Here is a 16,135-nt window from a genome sequence, read left to right as displayed (position 1 = left end):
CTCGAAATAAAACTGGCGCGTGTGATCTGGGATGGGGAAATATAAGGGGGAGAGAGTGCCAAACGGAGGATCAGCTCCCGCGCGCTTCTTATCAATTTAGGGCGATGCGATGCCTGACGCGTGCAACACCAACACAAGCCCAGCCTCAATGATGCAGAATTATCCGAGAATTGCGATACAATAGAGCGAGAAAAGATTGGATAACAAGGGAGAAGGAGAAGAAAGCCCTCGCAGGAGAAGGTGGAAGCTTACGAACTCAGATTTCCTGGAATGCCGAAATCCCTCATAACTTCCACCCCGCATGAGAGATTCTACGCGTACTGTAGCTGTGTATACGGAATGGGAATCTATATGTGTGATGCACAGATCAAATGTCATAGAATGAATATGTTCCAAAAAGATGATATGGAAGTCGAGGTAGACTGCTCTGGTAGGTGCTTTATTACCAGGTAGTCACACAAGTGGCAGAAGTGTAATAACAGAATAAGAAAATGATCAAGGATCAGTAAAAAGACAGGATTATGTCTTTGCCAAGTACAGCAAAGCAAACAGAATTTGTAAGAAGAAGGGTATGGATAATGTGGTGATTAGAAAGCGGTATGTGGGAAGGATTTTGGAGAGAATGGGAAATAGAAAGGAAGATATCATGAAGATCATGTTCAAGGGTCGTGACAGGGAAAGCACAGAATGAAAGTTTTTTTAGCCCTGTTCGGGACCAACGTGTTGCATCTCAATATCTCCTTGGGATTCAACGTCTGGGACACGATACTTACGCTTTTGCGTCCCCAATCGTTGATCACCATCCTCATAGCGTTTCTTGAATTGCATGTAGGTAGGAGGCCGAGGACGTCCAAGAACGGCAATCCAATTCTTGAGGACATTTCCTTGAGTGAACGGTCGATGGCGGTCGGCCTTGGCAAACTTGTGCGAGTTGAGATACTCCCTTGTTGTCTCGCCACGACCGACTAGGAAGAGATGGTACGCCCAAAGGGACGTAGGATAAGGCGCTGCAACGATACCATAAATCACCATAGCCCACGGCACCCTCCATTTGGAGATTGCGGCCCCAAAGGAGATGTGCTCTTGTGACCTGTAGACCAAGATGTGTGCGAGGCTGGCGCCAAGTAAGAAGAAAGATAGGAGGGTACAGGAGCTGACAAAGGTAAAAAAATAGCGATAGTTTCGGCGACCAACACAATTGTTGAGCCACACGCAGTGGTGGTCGAGGGTCTCGACACAGTTGTCGCAGACACGACAGTGATAGCAGCGAGGAGGCCGCCAAATACTACACGTCTTGCAGTATTTGACAGGTACGTCCATGGCAGCCACCTCGGAAGTGGCAAGCTTGACCATAACCCAGTCATTTGTAGGGGGGCCAAGCGTCAACGGGTCGTCTGAAGGATTCGGCTGGGGCATAGGGTGTATATTCCGGGGCATAATCTGGTAGAATCATATTAGCAATAGTCATGTTTCATCAAAATCGAGTCACTCACTCCAGGATCGACGGTGGATGCATGTACGAAGGATGAGATGCAAATGTAGAAAATATAAGCAAACAAGATTGGAATGGCAGGTGAGATATTATGCCATAGCCAAGGTGCCGAGAAACCGAGGAACAAAGCTGAAGGTACGACGACTAGAAGGCCTGTTGCAATGTTGACAGGCTTGTCTCTCGCATTTTGGAATCGCCCTCCACCGCAAAAGAGAGTATTGCCAGTGAAATATTCCCAGTTCTTGCCCAGATTGGATTTTGGCAGAGGTGGCTTCTTCACATCGAGAGGTCCCGGAGAAGAGCCAGCGGACGAAAGATGTTCATGGCCCCGAGAGTCATGATTGTGTGCTGCTCCCCTATTTTGTTGAAATGACAAGAATGAAAGTGGTGATTTCGGTGGTACATCCTGAGCGGCCTGTCCTGAGTAATTCGCACCCAGATTGAGACGGCCAGGCTGTGGAGTCTGTCTCTGGTCTCTATCTCGCAGCAGCCTGACACTGTCGCCCAAGCTCCGGATGGTTGTGTTGCCGGTAGGACTGGCGTTGGAGGTGTTGCGGTCTGGGATGATGGGATCCGTGAACTCTGTACCCCGAGACGGTGGAGCTTCCATGTCTGTCTGAGGAAGGGATCCTTGCGGGACTGTGCTGTTAGAAACTATGCTTCTCCGGTTCTGACTTCCATGCTCGGTCCAGTCGTCGGACGAAAACGTGCCCTTGGTCCTAGGGCGTGTTCCTCGATGTGCTTGCAATCGCTGCGAACTCATTGGCCGGAAGAACGCTTGAGCCGTCAGGGACGGAATATGGGTTCTACTCAGCCGGCTACCCGAGCTACCAGGTCTGCTGGTGACCTGGCTGGACGCGGTAATGGAATTTCGCGTCGGTGGCGGACCACGCCTGGAAACCGAGGGCCGATGCTGGAGTGACGGGGGAGGTGACGTAAAAGATGTTGTTCGTTCTCCATCGTCATCCGTCACTCGGGATGAAATCCCTCCCATTGAGGGAGGGCGAGGGATGCCCAACACATGTTGCTGTGTCGAGGTCGGGTTCGTGTCGCCGGTATCTGGGCGATCTGTGGGGTTTGCCATTGTGCTGAAAAAAGGTGAATATTAAGAATTAATTAGATCGAAATGCGCGCTATCATATTGCGATCCGAGTAGACAATGGCGAAATGGCGGAAGCGAATCGCGGTGAGCGTAGGCAGCTATCGAGCACTGTGACGAGCGAAACCACAGAAATGAGTGACAATGGAGTCGAGACGGGATTGAACGAAGGACTAAGCAGATCGTCCAGGTCTTATGAGTTTATTAGTCTCGAGTCCCTGAGCTGCGTTCCACCAACAAACGCGAAAAGCCAGGGCCAAACTGCAGAACCCCTGATGGAGAAAACCGGAGTCACGCACCTTAGAACAGCGATAGACAGACTCAACCAAAGCGTAGAAGCCAATTACATCACAGGAAACTAACCCCGGAATGATTGTACAGTCGTCAGCGACTCGAATTAAAGAACCAGAGAAATCGACCCAAGCACCGAAGGGGGCGATGGTATTGAATTCTTATGTAATCGAGATCGGGTTGAGTTGGTTAACTAGTCACCAAACTAGTTAAGGTGGGTCCGGTGCCAGATATGTCAGGCAGAATAATGATATCACGTGTGTTCAGCCTCATGATTGGTAGTTTGGAACTATAACAAATATTACTTGGATGCAATCAATCAGGACTTTACATTTAATGACTATAAGCGTGTTCATGGATGCTGTAATATGTGGTTAGATCAAGTAGGTTATGGCAACTTCAAAACACGGTAGCGAACATGCATACACCAGGATCGAGCTCGTGAATATACAATTCAAATCCCTGAGCCAGTAAGCGTACCTGACCGAAATACCCTACAGCGTACACACCTTCCATTCTATCATGAGTTATTATCATTTCGCTTCTCACTAGATCCTCGGCACGAAATCTTTTAGCCAGATGATGGCCATGTTCTACATGCATACAGGCTCAGTATCTTGAAACAGTAAATCTCCATATAATTTGTCCGCTTGTAGATCCGCATCAGGCTCTTTAGATTACATTGTATAATTTTATGGGTCCCCGGTAATACTGCCTAAGGTCCCTAAGTGACGCAGTTCGAACACCTAGGAACCTTCGTTGGCTGAATAGCAGCTGTCTGGTTACTGCCATTTTGGCATGGGGATCGCTTGATATTCAAATTTGTACAAGCATATGGAGAACGGAGTATATAATTTCCCTACCAATCTTGAAGCCAGATACAATGACTTAAAACTGCCTGCCAGTCCTAGGATATTATACTCAGGCAGCCACTTGCAGCTCTGCTGGTTACGACTAGTTCGGTCTCATTTTGTTTGATTAATTGCATCGAGCTAATGGTTCTACACTCCATGGTTGATTTTGAACGTTTCTGTGTCAGGCTTCTTGCACGTATATATTACAGGATACACGGAGCCGTGCGAAACACGGCTCTTCAGCCTCGGCGGTATGCAGGAGTAATGAATATCTTTCGTATATAGTCAAAAATGAATAGATCCGGACGCTAGATTTCCGATTAGCAAGTAAAAGGCATATATTCGCTTCCAAAAAAAGAGGCGGGAGGAGTGGTAAGCAGCCTAGGAGCGCACACAACAGAATGTATTTGGCCTTCAACCTAGTACCTCATTAGAGATTCGGTGGCATCCTCTCTATTGCACTGATTGAACCCGAGGTGCACTTGGTCGCAATTGGAAAGATACACCGTAGTATCGGATAAATCCAGGGGCTCAGATGTGATAGGTATTGAGGTCTTTGATTAGGCTCAGTGATGGCAATGTATATGGCATATATGAATTCTCAGTTCGCACCCCCTGGCCAAATATAAGAACATACGCAGGTTGCAAGTTGCAGTCAAGTGAGGTCGGAACATACGAAGCAAATTCTGTGAGATCTGATTGGCCAGCTTACATAAGGTCCGTTCGTGGCCGGCAACATCATTCGATTCTCTCCCACACCCGTCACCAGTTCACCCACAAATTACCAACCCAACGCACGCTCGACTCGCTGCAAATATGTCCTCAATCGCTGCTCTGGCTGGCCGCCGGGCTTTCACCCGCCAGGCCCTCTTCCGCGCTCCCCCGCGCCGCTTCAACTCCAGCAAGGTCGAGGAGGCTCACCTTGACAAAGCCGGCAAGCGTGACCCCGAGCTCTACGTACGAATCCCACAGGCCATTAAACCTCAACAGAGCTATTTGCCTAATTGCTATGTCTCCAGGTTCTCCTCGGTGTTATGTCTGGTGCTTTCATGATCGCCGGATGGTGAGCATCCCTCCCAATATTCCCCTACATCTCCCGACCTCCGAATATTTTGCCCTATTTGCGCCATTGTGACGTACCGGCATACTCAATTGAGCACCCCGACCGACTCACGTCTATCAATGGCGCATTTTCAAACACAATGCAAGCTTGAGCACTGGCTAATTCGTGATTTCGCAATCATTAGGTACTTCGGCCGCAAGCCCACCTCCGTCAACTCCGAGAGCAACGTTCGCATTGGTGAGAGTGCCATGCCTTGGGAGAACGTCTCCGAGGATGGCAAGGTCTACAAGTACCAGTACCACCCCCACGGTGACAAGAGCCAGCCCCTCCGCGCTGCCCCCAGTGCCATGAACACCGTCATTGTTCCCAATGTCACCCTGCCCGAGGTATGTCCCATTGGATTCTCTAACCAATATGCCATGCCCGATAACTCGGTCCAGAATACCGTGGTTTGCTTGGTTGTCTCGATATAGAATGCTGACACGTGCTTTAGGACCTCCACGAGCGGTTCAACAAGTACGGCAAGGAGGAGTGGGACTACTAAACGGCTATTGATTAGCTGTAAGAAGTGCCTTTAGAAGTTGAATGAAGCGAACCGCCGTATCTTGCGGCCGGCTGCTGTATACTAAGACTGCTAAGACTGCGGGGAGAAGGGGTTGCGTGGTTGACCCATTTGGATTGCAAGGGTTTTTGTGCATAGTATTCGTGTGTTCAGATAAAGAGTCAATTGGGAATCGATCTCTTTTTTGCGCTACATTTTCATCCGCTAATGAAATGTGTATGTTGTCTGGCCGCTAACATGCCCAAGTCAAGTTAACTTCGCACAAGTTTTGAAAGTGATAAAACTGACTCATGTTACCGATGTACAATTGCGTCCAATTTGTGGATATCAGTGTTGATTATGGAAACACTAGCGAGAAAGCTAAGGACGAAGAAACAACAACTACTCTATCGAGTCTCATTATACATGGGCCAACAAACTCTGATCTCATACACCATGTTCCACAAATTCACTGCTTAGTAGCCTCATTGCCCTCACTAGCAGGTTTAGCCTCCAGGGAGCTAGGCTGCTCGACGGAGCTTTCATTGCCCTCAGCCACAGAGGCCGGGCTCTCAGGGGGCACGGAGTCCCCGGGACCGCTAGCGGTCTCAGGGTTCTGGCCCTGCACATCCGGGTGCGGGGGCGCGAGCTGTCCGTCGACGACGGGGACTTCGTGGGCGTTCTCCATGCGAGAACCGGGCTCATAGCGAGTCTCGAACTTCACCTTACCTTCGGCACGGAGCGAAGCGACCAGATCCTCGGGGAGAACGTTGCCGTTTTGGTCGCGGTATTCAACGCGGGCCATGGAGCCTTGGATCTTGGGCGAGGTGACGGCTGCTTCCCCGGAGCTCTCGGCGGGCTCAGCGACGGGAGGTGCAGACTCCTGGGCCTGGACTGATGGAGGTGCAGGAGGAGCTTGAGCTGCGGTTGTTGGGATGGCCTGGGGAGGGTCGGGCACATATTGGGTGATGTATTGACGCAACTATTGGTGGGAGCAATTCCATGTCAGTTCATGGTCACGTCGATTCAGTAACCTCGCCGAGGAGGCTGCCATTTCGGAACACTTACGTCGGTGTGGAAGGTGTTGCAGTCGAAATCCCAGGATCCGAGGAGCTTCACCTGGTTGCATGCGTCCCGAGTCCAGGGGTTTCCATATACGAGTGGGGCGTAGATGGTGAAAACCAAGACGCTGAGACCGAGGAATACTGCCATCAAAGCTTTTCCGATCACGGGCCTGGAAGCAAGTCCCAGACTCTGGATACGGTTAGTGATGAAGTCAAACTCTTGGCAGAGAACCATAACGGCGAAGTACAGGGCCGGGAGATAGTGGTGCAGGAAGAGCTGGCGAGCCATGAGGTAGAATGGAAAGTAGTGGAAGAACCATCCCAGGACGCTGGTACCAATCTCATAGTCAAAGCGCTTGAAGGCAACGTTGTTGTAGTCACCACAGCTGCGCTGCCAGCGAATAATGGAGATAGCCTTGAAAACAAAGTAGATACCAATGGCCAGGGTGGTAGACCACCAGATCAGCGGGTTTCCAAGCAGGTAGATTTGGCGGTTGTCCTTGCCCCAGAAGTTGATACCGCGGAGGAGAGTGGGCCAAGAGGGAGGGCGAGAGTCCCAAGCGTGCGATTCAACCAAGCCAGCGTTGGTGGTCCACATAACCTTCTGCAGCTCCCAGAACTTGCCGAGGAATCCAGGATTACGGTAGTTGACTCTTTCGGCATCTGCAGGCATGGCGGGATGCTGGTTGTCCTCGACATACCAGACACTGTTGGGAAGGGTACCACCACGGGCACAGGTCACTTCCTGCTGCTCCCATCCCCAGTCCGGAAGCTTGACCTTATGGGAGAACAGAACACAGCCGGTCATGACGTGCACCAGCTTGAACTTGGTTTGGATAGTTCGCAGACGCTTCTTGGATTCCTCGGTCTCGGACATGGATGGAACAATCTCAACCTTGAACAAATCATTGGCATCACCAGGGAAACCTTCGTATCCATAGGCAGACACCTCGTACTGCCAGTCAGCCTCAGTCACAGGAGGGCGCTCATCGTGCGAGTGAATTCTGCGGTGAGTAATCGAATGGTAAAGTCTGATGACTGATCCGTCCTCGATGAATCCAGGAGCAGTCAAGTTGTCCCAGGCGAAGGGACCCTCAACCTCTCCATAGGGGCCAAGAGGCTGAGTCTGGTTCTCCAAAAGGAACAAGTTGTTCTCATCCTTGTGAGGGTAGAGAGTGACTTGCTGTTGCTTGCTGCCAGTGGGGTACATGTGAGGGTGTGAGTGCAGGTAGCCACCCTGGGTATTCAGGTGACGAATGCTGACTCGGGAGCCAAAGGAAACATCCGCGGGAACATCCTGCATAGACTTGGAGTTCAAAGTTGCCTGGAACTCCGAGGACATGAATCCGTCACCTTCTCCAGGGTTGACCAAGCACATGAAATGAATAGCGAACATGGCAAGGTAAAACCCAAGAGGGATGACAATGAGACAGAAGACTCGGGAGAAGAAATGCTTGAACCAGAGGCGCTGCATCAAAAGTTAGCTCTGAACATCAACTGATTTCCGTTCAGAAATACATACCGGTGTGACAGTCTTGGAATCGCCCAGCAGCACCCACAACTGGAGAGCCGTAAGGGACCCAACCCACGCCATAGTGAACAGACCAACCCACTTGACGCTAAGGGTAGCGCCGAGAGAGAGACCAGTAAACACCAGCCAGAACCACCACGGTCCGCCAAAGGCATAGGAGGGTCCCAGCTCCTGCTGGTTGGTAAAGCAACTGAATGACAGAGTGGTCAGAGCAGTAAAAAAGATCAACGGAGAATCGAGAAGAATAAGACGAGATTGAGTAACCAAGGCGTTGTCTGCAAAGTCATTAGATATAGGTCCAGCATGAACCAATAAATCCATAGATCAAGCATACCAAAGATTACAACACCGGCACCCATGACGGCAGTCGAAGTCCGGCATCCAGTGACCCTAAGAGTGAGGAACATTAAAGGAACAGTCAGAACACCCAGGATAGCTGGGAGCATGCGCATTGCCACATATGGAACACCGGGCTCCAGGTAATCCTTGCCAATATCCTTGAAGTCGAAGTTTCCGTCAAAACCGGCCAGCCAGCCAGCAAGGGTAATCAGCAGTTTAGCCAGCGGAGGGTGAACATCCATGAAGAATTTCCCCTTGATATATTTGGACGCAAAGCCACCGAAGCTGTTCAGAAGCACAACGTTTTAGCACCCCACTTTCTTTTCAGTTGATACACGTATTTGGCGAGGAACATACTGGACTTCATCGAAGACAACGCTGGTGGGCTGGTAGATTCTGAACAGACGAACAGCTGCCGCAATCAGAGTGACCAGCACAACCAGCTTGTAGTCCGAGCCGGGAAGCTTGAAGATATCATTGTTCTTCACGCCATCTGAGGCATAGCTCTTGGGTGCCGCGGCCGCCATAGGCTTGCGGTTCTTGGGCTTTGGCGAGCGACTAGGCGAGCGGCCACCGCGGCTCTGAGGCCGCACTGCCAATGTGTCTTTTGATTTCTGCCCCATTTTGTTCCAATTGTCTGATGCGGATGCGAGACGACGTCAGCGGTTCAGGAGATCGGCACGAGGGGCGGAATTTCGAAGGAGGAAGATATGAGATAGGTCGTAGTTGAACTGTGATATAATCACTAAAGAGAGGCTTGTAGATAATGGATAAGTGGACGTCGAGAGCAACTTTTAGCCTCGAGCTCCAAGCAAGCACCGCACCGATTAATGATCGTGTAACGACGAGAAAGAAGGCCCCATGACAGGGAAGAAATAAGAAAAAAGAAAAAGGGCTGAGGAGGGAGAGTAAGAAGAAAATAGGAAACAGTCAAGAGGCGAGAACAGCGATGGACGAAAGCGTTCAGTTCCGCCTTAAGGCCAGATCGACCGCGGCTGTGGACGACTGACCCCCTTAACTTTTTAGCCCCAGTACTGTTACGTTGATTTTACTAGCGAGATTTGGGGTAAAAGTGCATATTGTGACTACGACTTTGCAATTAATTGAGCCCACAAACATCCTCGAGTCCATGAAATACAAGTAAACAGTTCCATTCCGGACGTGGAGTAGACAAAGGAGAGAAACATGGCCGCGCACGGGTACTGCCATGGTTCACCGCCACAGCCTGGAGTAGTCAGCAACGTCTATCTATCAATCCTGGAAAAGACTGGCACCTCTTCATATCCTCATCACCCGCCATGGAGTCGAATGGAAATACCCCTATGATGGAGGAGACAAGCAAGCCGCCAGAGGGCTTAGTGCTCCCCCCAAGGATATTAGAGGTGAGTTACAGGACTGCTCCCTCAGAACCAGGTGGCTAACATCGCGATCTAGCAATTGTCGAGAAGACCGCAGGCTACACTGCTCGCAACGGCGCTGTCTTCGAAGGTACGTCGCCCCCACGAACCCACACATAGCGCGACGGGAGCTGACTTCTGGGTCTCTAGACCGTGTTCGCGAGAAGGAAAAGGCTAACTCGAAATTCTCCTTCCTGCACGCCGGTGATGCCTACGCGCCCTACTATCAATGGCGCCTTGCGGAAATCAAAGAAGGCCGCGGAACTTCAGTATCAGCAGGACGCACTGGAGAGACTGGAGCTGTCGCAGAACCCGAAACGCCCAAAGGGCCACCTGAACCCGCCGCTTTCCACTTCTCGGCGCGCATGCCCAACATCAGCGCACAGGATCTGGAGGTAGTCAAGCACACAGCTTTGTTTGTCGCAAAGCGTGGGAAATCCTTCATGACCGCACTGTCCCAGCGCGAGGCCAGAAACTTCCAGTTCGACTTCCTACGACCCCAGCACAGTCTCTACCAATTCTTCACGCGATTGGTCGACCAGTACACTATCTTGCTCCGCGCGGAGGGTATCGACGAAGCTACCTCATCTGTGAAAAGAATTGCTGAGCTGGAACAAAATGTGCAGAACAAATTCCGCGTCATGGAGCGCGCCAAGCAGCGCGCCGAGTGGGTGAAGTACCAAAAGCAACAGAAGCAAGAGAAGGAAGACCAAAAAGAGCAGGAGCAGATTGAGTACGCCCAGATTGATTGGCACGATTTCGTGGTGGTAGAAACCGTCGAGTTCACCGAGGCCGACAACAACGCTGGACTCCCACCGCCGACCTCCCTCAACGACCTCCAATCCGCCTCCCTCGAGCAAAAAGCAGCCCTCTCCCTCAACACACGACGCATCGAGGAAGCAATGCCCACAGACCTTGACAACCCAATATACTACAACGCCTACCCAGCCCAGCCCGAACCAGTCATCGCCCCCCAACCCTCCACATCGCCCTACCCAGCCGGCCCTTACCCCCCACCAAACCAGTACACAAACCCGGAAGAGGAGCAACGCATCCGCGAGCGCATGCAAGCACGCGACCAAGCCGCGGCCGCCCAAGCAGCAGCCACAGCAATCCCAGGCCAGCAACCAATGCGCATCCGCTCAGACTACGTACCGCGCGCCCAGGCCCGCCGCCAACAAGCCGGTGTCATGGCCATCTGCCCATACTGTAACCAGAAGGTCCCCTCGGCCGAGCTGGACGACCACATCCGTATCGAGCTCCTCGATCCACGCTGGAAGGAACAGCGCGCCAAGGCCGACTCCCGCAGCGCAACAACTAACCTCTCCACCGTCGACGTCGTCAACAACCTCAAGCGTTTGGCCAGCCAACGAAGCGACGTCTTCGATCCATCGCCCGCCGACCCAGAGGAGGAGGCTCGCCGTAAGCGCATGGCTATGGATGGCTCGGCTGGTCAGCAGGGTCCGACTGTTGGACCGGCTGGTGTGCCTAACCCCAATAATCCTCAGAATATGAATATCGAGGATCAGTTAAGACACATTCATCAACTTGCCAAGAAATGATATATCCCCACATCCTAGACTTGGATGGGGTGTTCCAAAGATTTTTGATCTTGAGTTAGGGTTTTAGGGGTTTTTTGCTTTTCAACTTCACGTATCCTGTTGCTACAATTCGGAGTTTGGGAGGGATGATTCGGATGATGTGTTTTGTTTTCTTTGTACCATAGACCCCTCTGACTCTACATAAATCTACGAAACGTCTCGTCTAATCTGTGCTTTAGTTCATACGTATACCGGAGGTGATTCTGTACTCGAGGCATAGTCAAAAGTCAACATTTGGAAACAAAATTAGTAATATACTCTGTTTATTACCTTCTCTTGAAGTAGTTCCTTGCAACTGCCTAATCTAGATTGCTCACATCCCAACTCGAGGTAAAACCATCTCTGAATTCAATCTGACTCAATTCATCTATCATTGACCAAAAAGTCCCACCGGCAATAGCAGCCAGACATACCATCATTGCGGCGAGTCGAAAATTGAAAACAATTCAGAATAAAAAAGAAAACAGAACTAGAAAAATGAAGTCCATCAGTACCACAAGCACCTGGGTCCCATTGCCCGCAAAAAAAGGGAAAAAAAAAAAAAAAAAAAAAGGAAGAACAACACAGAATAAAACCAAAAGGCAAGCAAAACACATTATGTATACGTAATTGAAAGGAAAAGGGTAATAATAATACACGGTGATATGCTGAAAGCAGAGGCGAAAAAAGAAGACACCGAGGGAAGCAAGATGATGAGTGAAAATCGCCACCATCACCACATCGACGAAGCAAATAGCGCCTATAATTAGAGAAAAAGGTATAAGCAGCATTGCCAGAAACCAGAACCAGGTCTGTATCAATGATAGAAGGAGAATTAAGTGACTTGGGAAATGCAATGCCAAAAAGAAAAGGCAGGGAAAACATTAGGTGGGTGAATCATGAAATGCTGGGCAAGCGTGCAGTCGTCTCACTCGTGGTGAGTGCTCATAGAATCAATCAGGCAAGTCAAGAGGTACCGGTATGTTGTATGGGGGGCTCTACCTCTGCCTCTGCCTCCGCTTCCGTATCTTTAGAGCGAGCAGGTGTGGAAGGCTCGTTGGAGACATGTTCCTTAATGTCGATGGTCATGTCCGCATTGGCCTCTTCGTAAACGCTCAGGTCGGAGTCGGCAGAAATCCGCTTCAGCCCCTTTTCGCTCATGGACATATCGTCTCTATCATAGACGGAGCTTTGCGGTCGAGGGATATCAGATTGAGCTGTGTGGTTGTCGAGCGAAACTTCGGCTGCTTTTGGCTGGAGATAAGTGACGTCCACGGGCTCAAGGTATTGCTCATCATCGTCCTCGTTGGTGCCATTATTAAAGCCTGTAGGCTCAGTTTCGAGTTCAGACTCGTTTTGTCGCTTGAACAAAGGGATGATGCCGGCTCCAATGCGAGACCAGAACATCCTCTCTCTTAGGCGAATGGTTTCATCCCAGATTTCTTTTTCTTCTTCGGTATCACCAGCACGAAGGTGTCCGTCAAGAATAAGGCGCAAGTAACCAGTGAACTCGCAGCAGGAGCGCACTCGTTCCAAGCAAAGAAGACAGAGCGAATATCTTTGGGCGTTCTCACTGTCAGATGTGCGGAATCGATGGGTTCTCTCATTCTCTGTGCCGGTTCTGCGTTCACCACAGACGGAGCAGGGGAACTCAAACTTCTTTGAAGCCAAGGGCATTGGCTCCACAACAAGACTTCCCTCGCAGATGCCACTGAGTACAGTTCGTCGGGTCAACCACGAGATTCCTGGAGCCAAATCCAGCCGCAAGGTAGGCTCAATGTCCTCCATAAGGACCCGCTTGTAGAAGCGTGTTTCCTTCAAAGGAATATGAGATCCGGTTGTTGAGGACATGCTCCCATTGGGCGAATGGGCAAATCCTTTGGTAGGCGAAGAAGTTGCTGATGAAGCTCCCCCACTTGCGAAGCTTGCCAACCCCATTCCCATTACGTTCAACCCACCGTACGAGCCACTAGCAGCACGGCTGGGAGGCTTGGAGCTCCGAGAGAGGACCAACAGATCACGGAAATCCTCATAAGCGGGTAGATCAGTCCGGCATATCATGCGGAGCATTTGCGGGAAGTTGCAAGAAGGGCCCGGGGTGAATTCCTCGGCGTTGCAGATTGATGCAGGAACCGGTTCAAGTTCAGACTCTTGCTTTGCGGAACTTTGCACTTGCGGGGGCCCAGCAGGGGATGGTGGGGCCGTTGTAGTACGGGCATCGACGTCATCCTTGGAGATGTGCATCCCTTGCATAACGGACTTGAGCTCGGCGAGCTGGTCTTGGTGTGACGCCAGGAGCAACTCTGTGTCTTTGATTTGTGCACGCAATTGTTCGTTCTTCTTCTCCACGGCTTCGCGTTCAATCTTAGCCGCAGCTACCATCTAGAAACAATGTCAGAATTGAGTTAGAATATGCAGAGTAGCCAAGATATGACGAACCTTATTGGCTTCTTCGAAGAGAGCTGCAGTCAGAGTTTCCAGCTCCTGCTCAATGGTCTTCTTGCCCTTTTCAACAGCAGCACGCTGTGTCTGCTCTTCCGCAAGTTCATTTCGTAATTGTAGGATTTCGCGATCAGAGTCGGCCTTTTTGGTGTAGACTTTGGTATCGATGTCACGGCGGTATTTCTCATTCTGGAATTCGAGAGCTTGGATTTTGCCCTGTGCAAGCTCTAGCTCTTGTCGGGTAGCGACCAAGCTGTCGTCCAAATTTGTTTGATTGTTGATAGCCTGAATCAGTTTCACAGACAATGCTGCAACCTCATTGCTCAGGTCGGGGTGGTGAGACGATGACGTCGAATGTGAAACCTCCGCTCCGACAGCCAATCGCGGATCCTGCAAGGTGCTGAAGCTGCTATCGTCGAACCTGGAAGATCGTTTCGAACCTGAGGAGGCAGCGTCGGAGAGATTGGTGGTGGACTTGGCTTTGGTGACGGTTCTGTCGGGGGATAGGGAGCGGTGCTCGGAGGAGATGGACCTCTTATGGGCGTGGCGTGGAATCATATTGGATGTGGAGAAGAAACTATGATGAGAAGTTTGAAAGGCAATTAAACTGCCCCCTGAGCGTCAACAATTTACTCCAACCCCAAGAGACATCTTGATCTCGAAGACTTACTCGGCCATGGTGAGTGACGTAGACGGCGTTCAAGGAATGTGAAGCAGGCGAGATATGTGCCCACTGATCGCCAAATCAATATCACGCACACAAAATCTGTTGTAGATAGGTCACTGCTGAAGCCATTCACACCGGAGAGAGAATGTTTGAGATTGGTAAGTCTGCGCGTGCGTTCGGGGTGTCGTGTAGGTGATGGATCGGGAGCTTAAGTCCGGATCGGGAAGAGCAGAGATGGAGAGGCAAATGAACCGACAGAAAGGACAGCGTCGAAGTAAAGAAAGAGAATTGAATGGCCACACGCAGGTCCGATGGGTACTATCACCCCGATGATGGCGCTGGAAGAGTTGGGAGGTTGCAGCGCGAACGTCCACGAGGAGGCAACGCTTAGTCACCCTGAACTATTGAAAGGATCGGCTGCGCTACTCCAAGCGCAATACGTGAAGACTTTAATATGAATGAAATTGGTCGATGCGCTAGATTGAGGGGGAATTAGGCAGTCTAATAAGCTAAACCGGAGAAATCCTCCATTTCCGCCACCCGGGGACCGAGACCTCCGGGCGCTTGTGCCGTGATAGAGAGATACCTGAGAGCAGGGATGATTTCGAGCTAAACTCGAAGTTATCACCCGGGATCTCACGTTTGCGACTCGGCTATTTTCGATCAATCACGGCCGTATTTGCCCCTCGCATCCCCGTGAGGCGCAGCATTGGAGATATAGGGGATATGAGGCTCCACGTTTACTCCAGACTGTTTCATCCCTGTGCAAGATTGACGGCATGTTGACCTCAATTTGCAAGGGAGTTGACTTTTCCATTGACTATTGCCTAATTGTAAGTTATATTCGTGCATGTAGATGTATGATACAGTATCTGAGCCACGCGGTGGATAAGGAGTCCGATGCGAACGCGCAAGTAATTTCCACTCAATGAGCATATAACAACGTATCAGGCAATTAGATCATCTGTAATTCCCAAACATCCTATGCCTCTCAGCAGTATACTATACTCATACCTTACTTCATAGTTCAATGTTCCACGTGCAATTCCCCGCGTGGCGGCCTCAGGCGGAAGTGGGGTTCAATCAAATCTTCAATCTCGACCTTAACATCATCACTTGACTTATCATCATGGCGGACGCAGAGCTAGAAGAGGTACTGCCTTACCCCCCAGGATAGACACCCAACTATCCCCGACGGTGCTAACGCAGAAAGCAGATCAGACGAGCTCGCCTCGCGCAACTCCAACAGCAACAAGGAGCACGTGGCGGCCCCGCTGGTCAGGATGGTGGCGATCAGGCACAGCAGAGACAGTGAGTATTTGATGATAAATTGCGCGATGGGACAGACGTATACTAATTCCTGCAAATAGACAAGCTGAGGGTAGGTCTCACGACCCAAAGTCCTAATCCACGTGAAACCGCAGTGGATAAACCTCCAACACCGTGATTGTATCCCTGTATATCTGACGCAATCTTTCTACTCCAGCCGAACGCCGCGCCTCAATCATGACCCAGATCCTCGACCCCGCGGCCGCCGATCGCCTGGGCCGCATTCGCCTTGTTAAGGAATCGCGCGCGACAGACATCGAGAACCGTCTTATCATGCTCGCTCAGTCGGGTCAGCTACGACAGAAGGTGACAGAGGAGCAGCTCAAGGAGCTGTTGGGTGCTGTTGCGGAGAACCAGCGCAAAGAGGAGGAAGAGCAGAAGATTGTCATTTCTCGTCGCAAGGGCGGCTGGGATGACGACGATGATCTGCTGGACCTGTGAGGGTC

The 16,135-nt window shown here is 50.8% G+C and overlaps 6 protein-coding genes across 6 annotated transcripts; 3 read left to right on the top strand and 3 right to left on the bottom strand.

Annotated features, from left to right (window-relative positions):
- Positions 1-451: 451 nt before the first annotated feature.
- Positions 452-2,576, bottom strand: erf2 (palmitoyltransferase ERF2; the record flags this gene model as incomplete). The annotated part of the gene is made up of 2 exons (XM_058513337.1): positions 452-1,440; positions 1,494-2,576. The coding sequence occupies 2 exons, from the start codon at positions 2,574-2,576 to the stop codon at positions 700-702; spliced, it is 1,824 nt and encodes a 607-aa protein (XP_058374666.1). The 3' UTR covers positions 452-699.
- Positions 2,577-4,552: 1,976 nt separating this feature from the next.
- On the top strand, positions 4,553-5,343 carry N7446_004587 (uncharacterized protein; the record flags this gene model as incomplete). Its single annotated transcript, XM_058513336.1, has 4 exons — positions 4,553-4,693; positions 4,756-4,799; positions 4,984-5,185; positions 5,293-5,343. The coding sequence occupies 4 exons, from the start codon at positions 4,553-4,555 to the stop codon at positions 5,341-5,343; spliced, it is 438 nt and encodes a 145-aa protein (XP_058374665.1).
- A 466-nt stretch (positions 5,344-5,809) lies between these two features.
- On the bottom strand, positions 5,810-8,897 carry pmt1 (protein mannosyltransferase 1; the record flags this gene model as incomplete). The annotated part of the gene is made up of 5 exons (XM_058513335.1): positions 5,810-6,322; positions 6,409-7,872; positions 7,927-8,210; positions 8,270-8,559; positions 8,632-8,897. 5 exons carry the CDS (start codon positions 8,895-8,897, stop codon positions 5,810-5,812), a joined length of 2,817 nt encoding a protein of 938 aa, XP_058374664.1.
- Positions 8,898-9,572: 675 nt separating this feature from the next.
- On the top strand, positions 9,573-11,233 carry N7446_004585 (SURP domain-containing protein; the record flags this gene model as incomplete). The annotated part of the gene is made up of 3 exons (XM_058513334.1): positions 9,573-9,660; positions 9,709-9,762; positions 9,822-11,233. The coding sequence occupies 3 exons, from the start codon at positions 9,573-9,575 to the stop codon at positions 11,231-11,233; spliced, it is 1,554 nt and encodes a 517-aa protein (XP_058374663.1).
- Positions 11,234-11,810: 577 nt separating this feature from the next.
- On the bottom strand, positions 11,811-14,828 carry N7446_004584 (guanine nucleotide exchange factor SEC2). The gene is made up of 3 exons (XM_058513333.1): positions 14,364-14,828; positions 13,691-14,300; positions 11,811-13,633 (listed from the first exon to the last, which is right to left on the bottom strand). Exons 1-3 carry the CDS (start codon positions 14,369-14,371, stop codon positions 12,218-12,220), a joined length of 2,034 nt encoding a protein of 677 aa, XP_058374662.1. The 5' UTR covers positions 14,372-14,828; the 3' UTR covers positions 11,811-12,217.
- Positions 14,829-15,489: 661 nt separating this feature from the next.
- On the top strand, positions 15,490-16,130 carry N7446_004583 (DNA-binding protein; the record flags this gene model as incomplete). Its single annotated transcript, XM_058513332.1, has 4 exons — positions 15,490-15,513; positions 15,577-15,671; positions 15,731-15,741; positions 15,847-16,130. The coding sequence occupies 4 exons, from the start codon at positions 15,490-15,492 to the stop codon at positions 16,128-16,130; spliced, it is 414 nt and encodes a 137-aa protein (XP_058374661.1).
- Positions 16,131-16,135: the final 5 nt, after the last annotated feature.

Source organism: Penicillium canescens, assembly GCF_028828765.1.
Source record: "Penicillium canescens strain IBT 15451 chromosome Unknown utg000003l_segment0_segment0, whole genome shotgun sequence".
Lineage (NCBI taxonomy): Eukaryota > Fungi > Ascomycota > Eurotiomycetes > Eurotiales > Aspergillaceae > Penicillium > Penicillium canescens.
This window is presented reverse-complemented; position numbering and strand designations above follow the sequence as displayed.

What these genes read in the sequence shown, in the direction of transcription:
- N7446_004584 (XM_058513333.1), bottom strand. An exon ending in TCTTCGAAGAAGCCAATAAG is followed by an intron (nt 13,634 to 13,690) that starts GTTCGTCATATC and finishes CATTGTTTCTAG; the next exon opens with ATGGTAGCTGCGGCTAAGAT.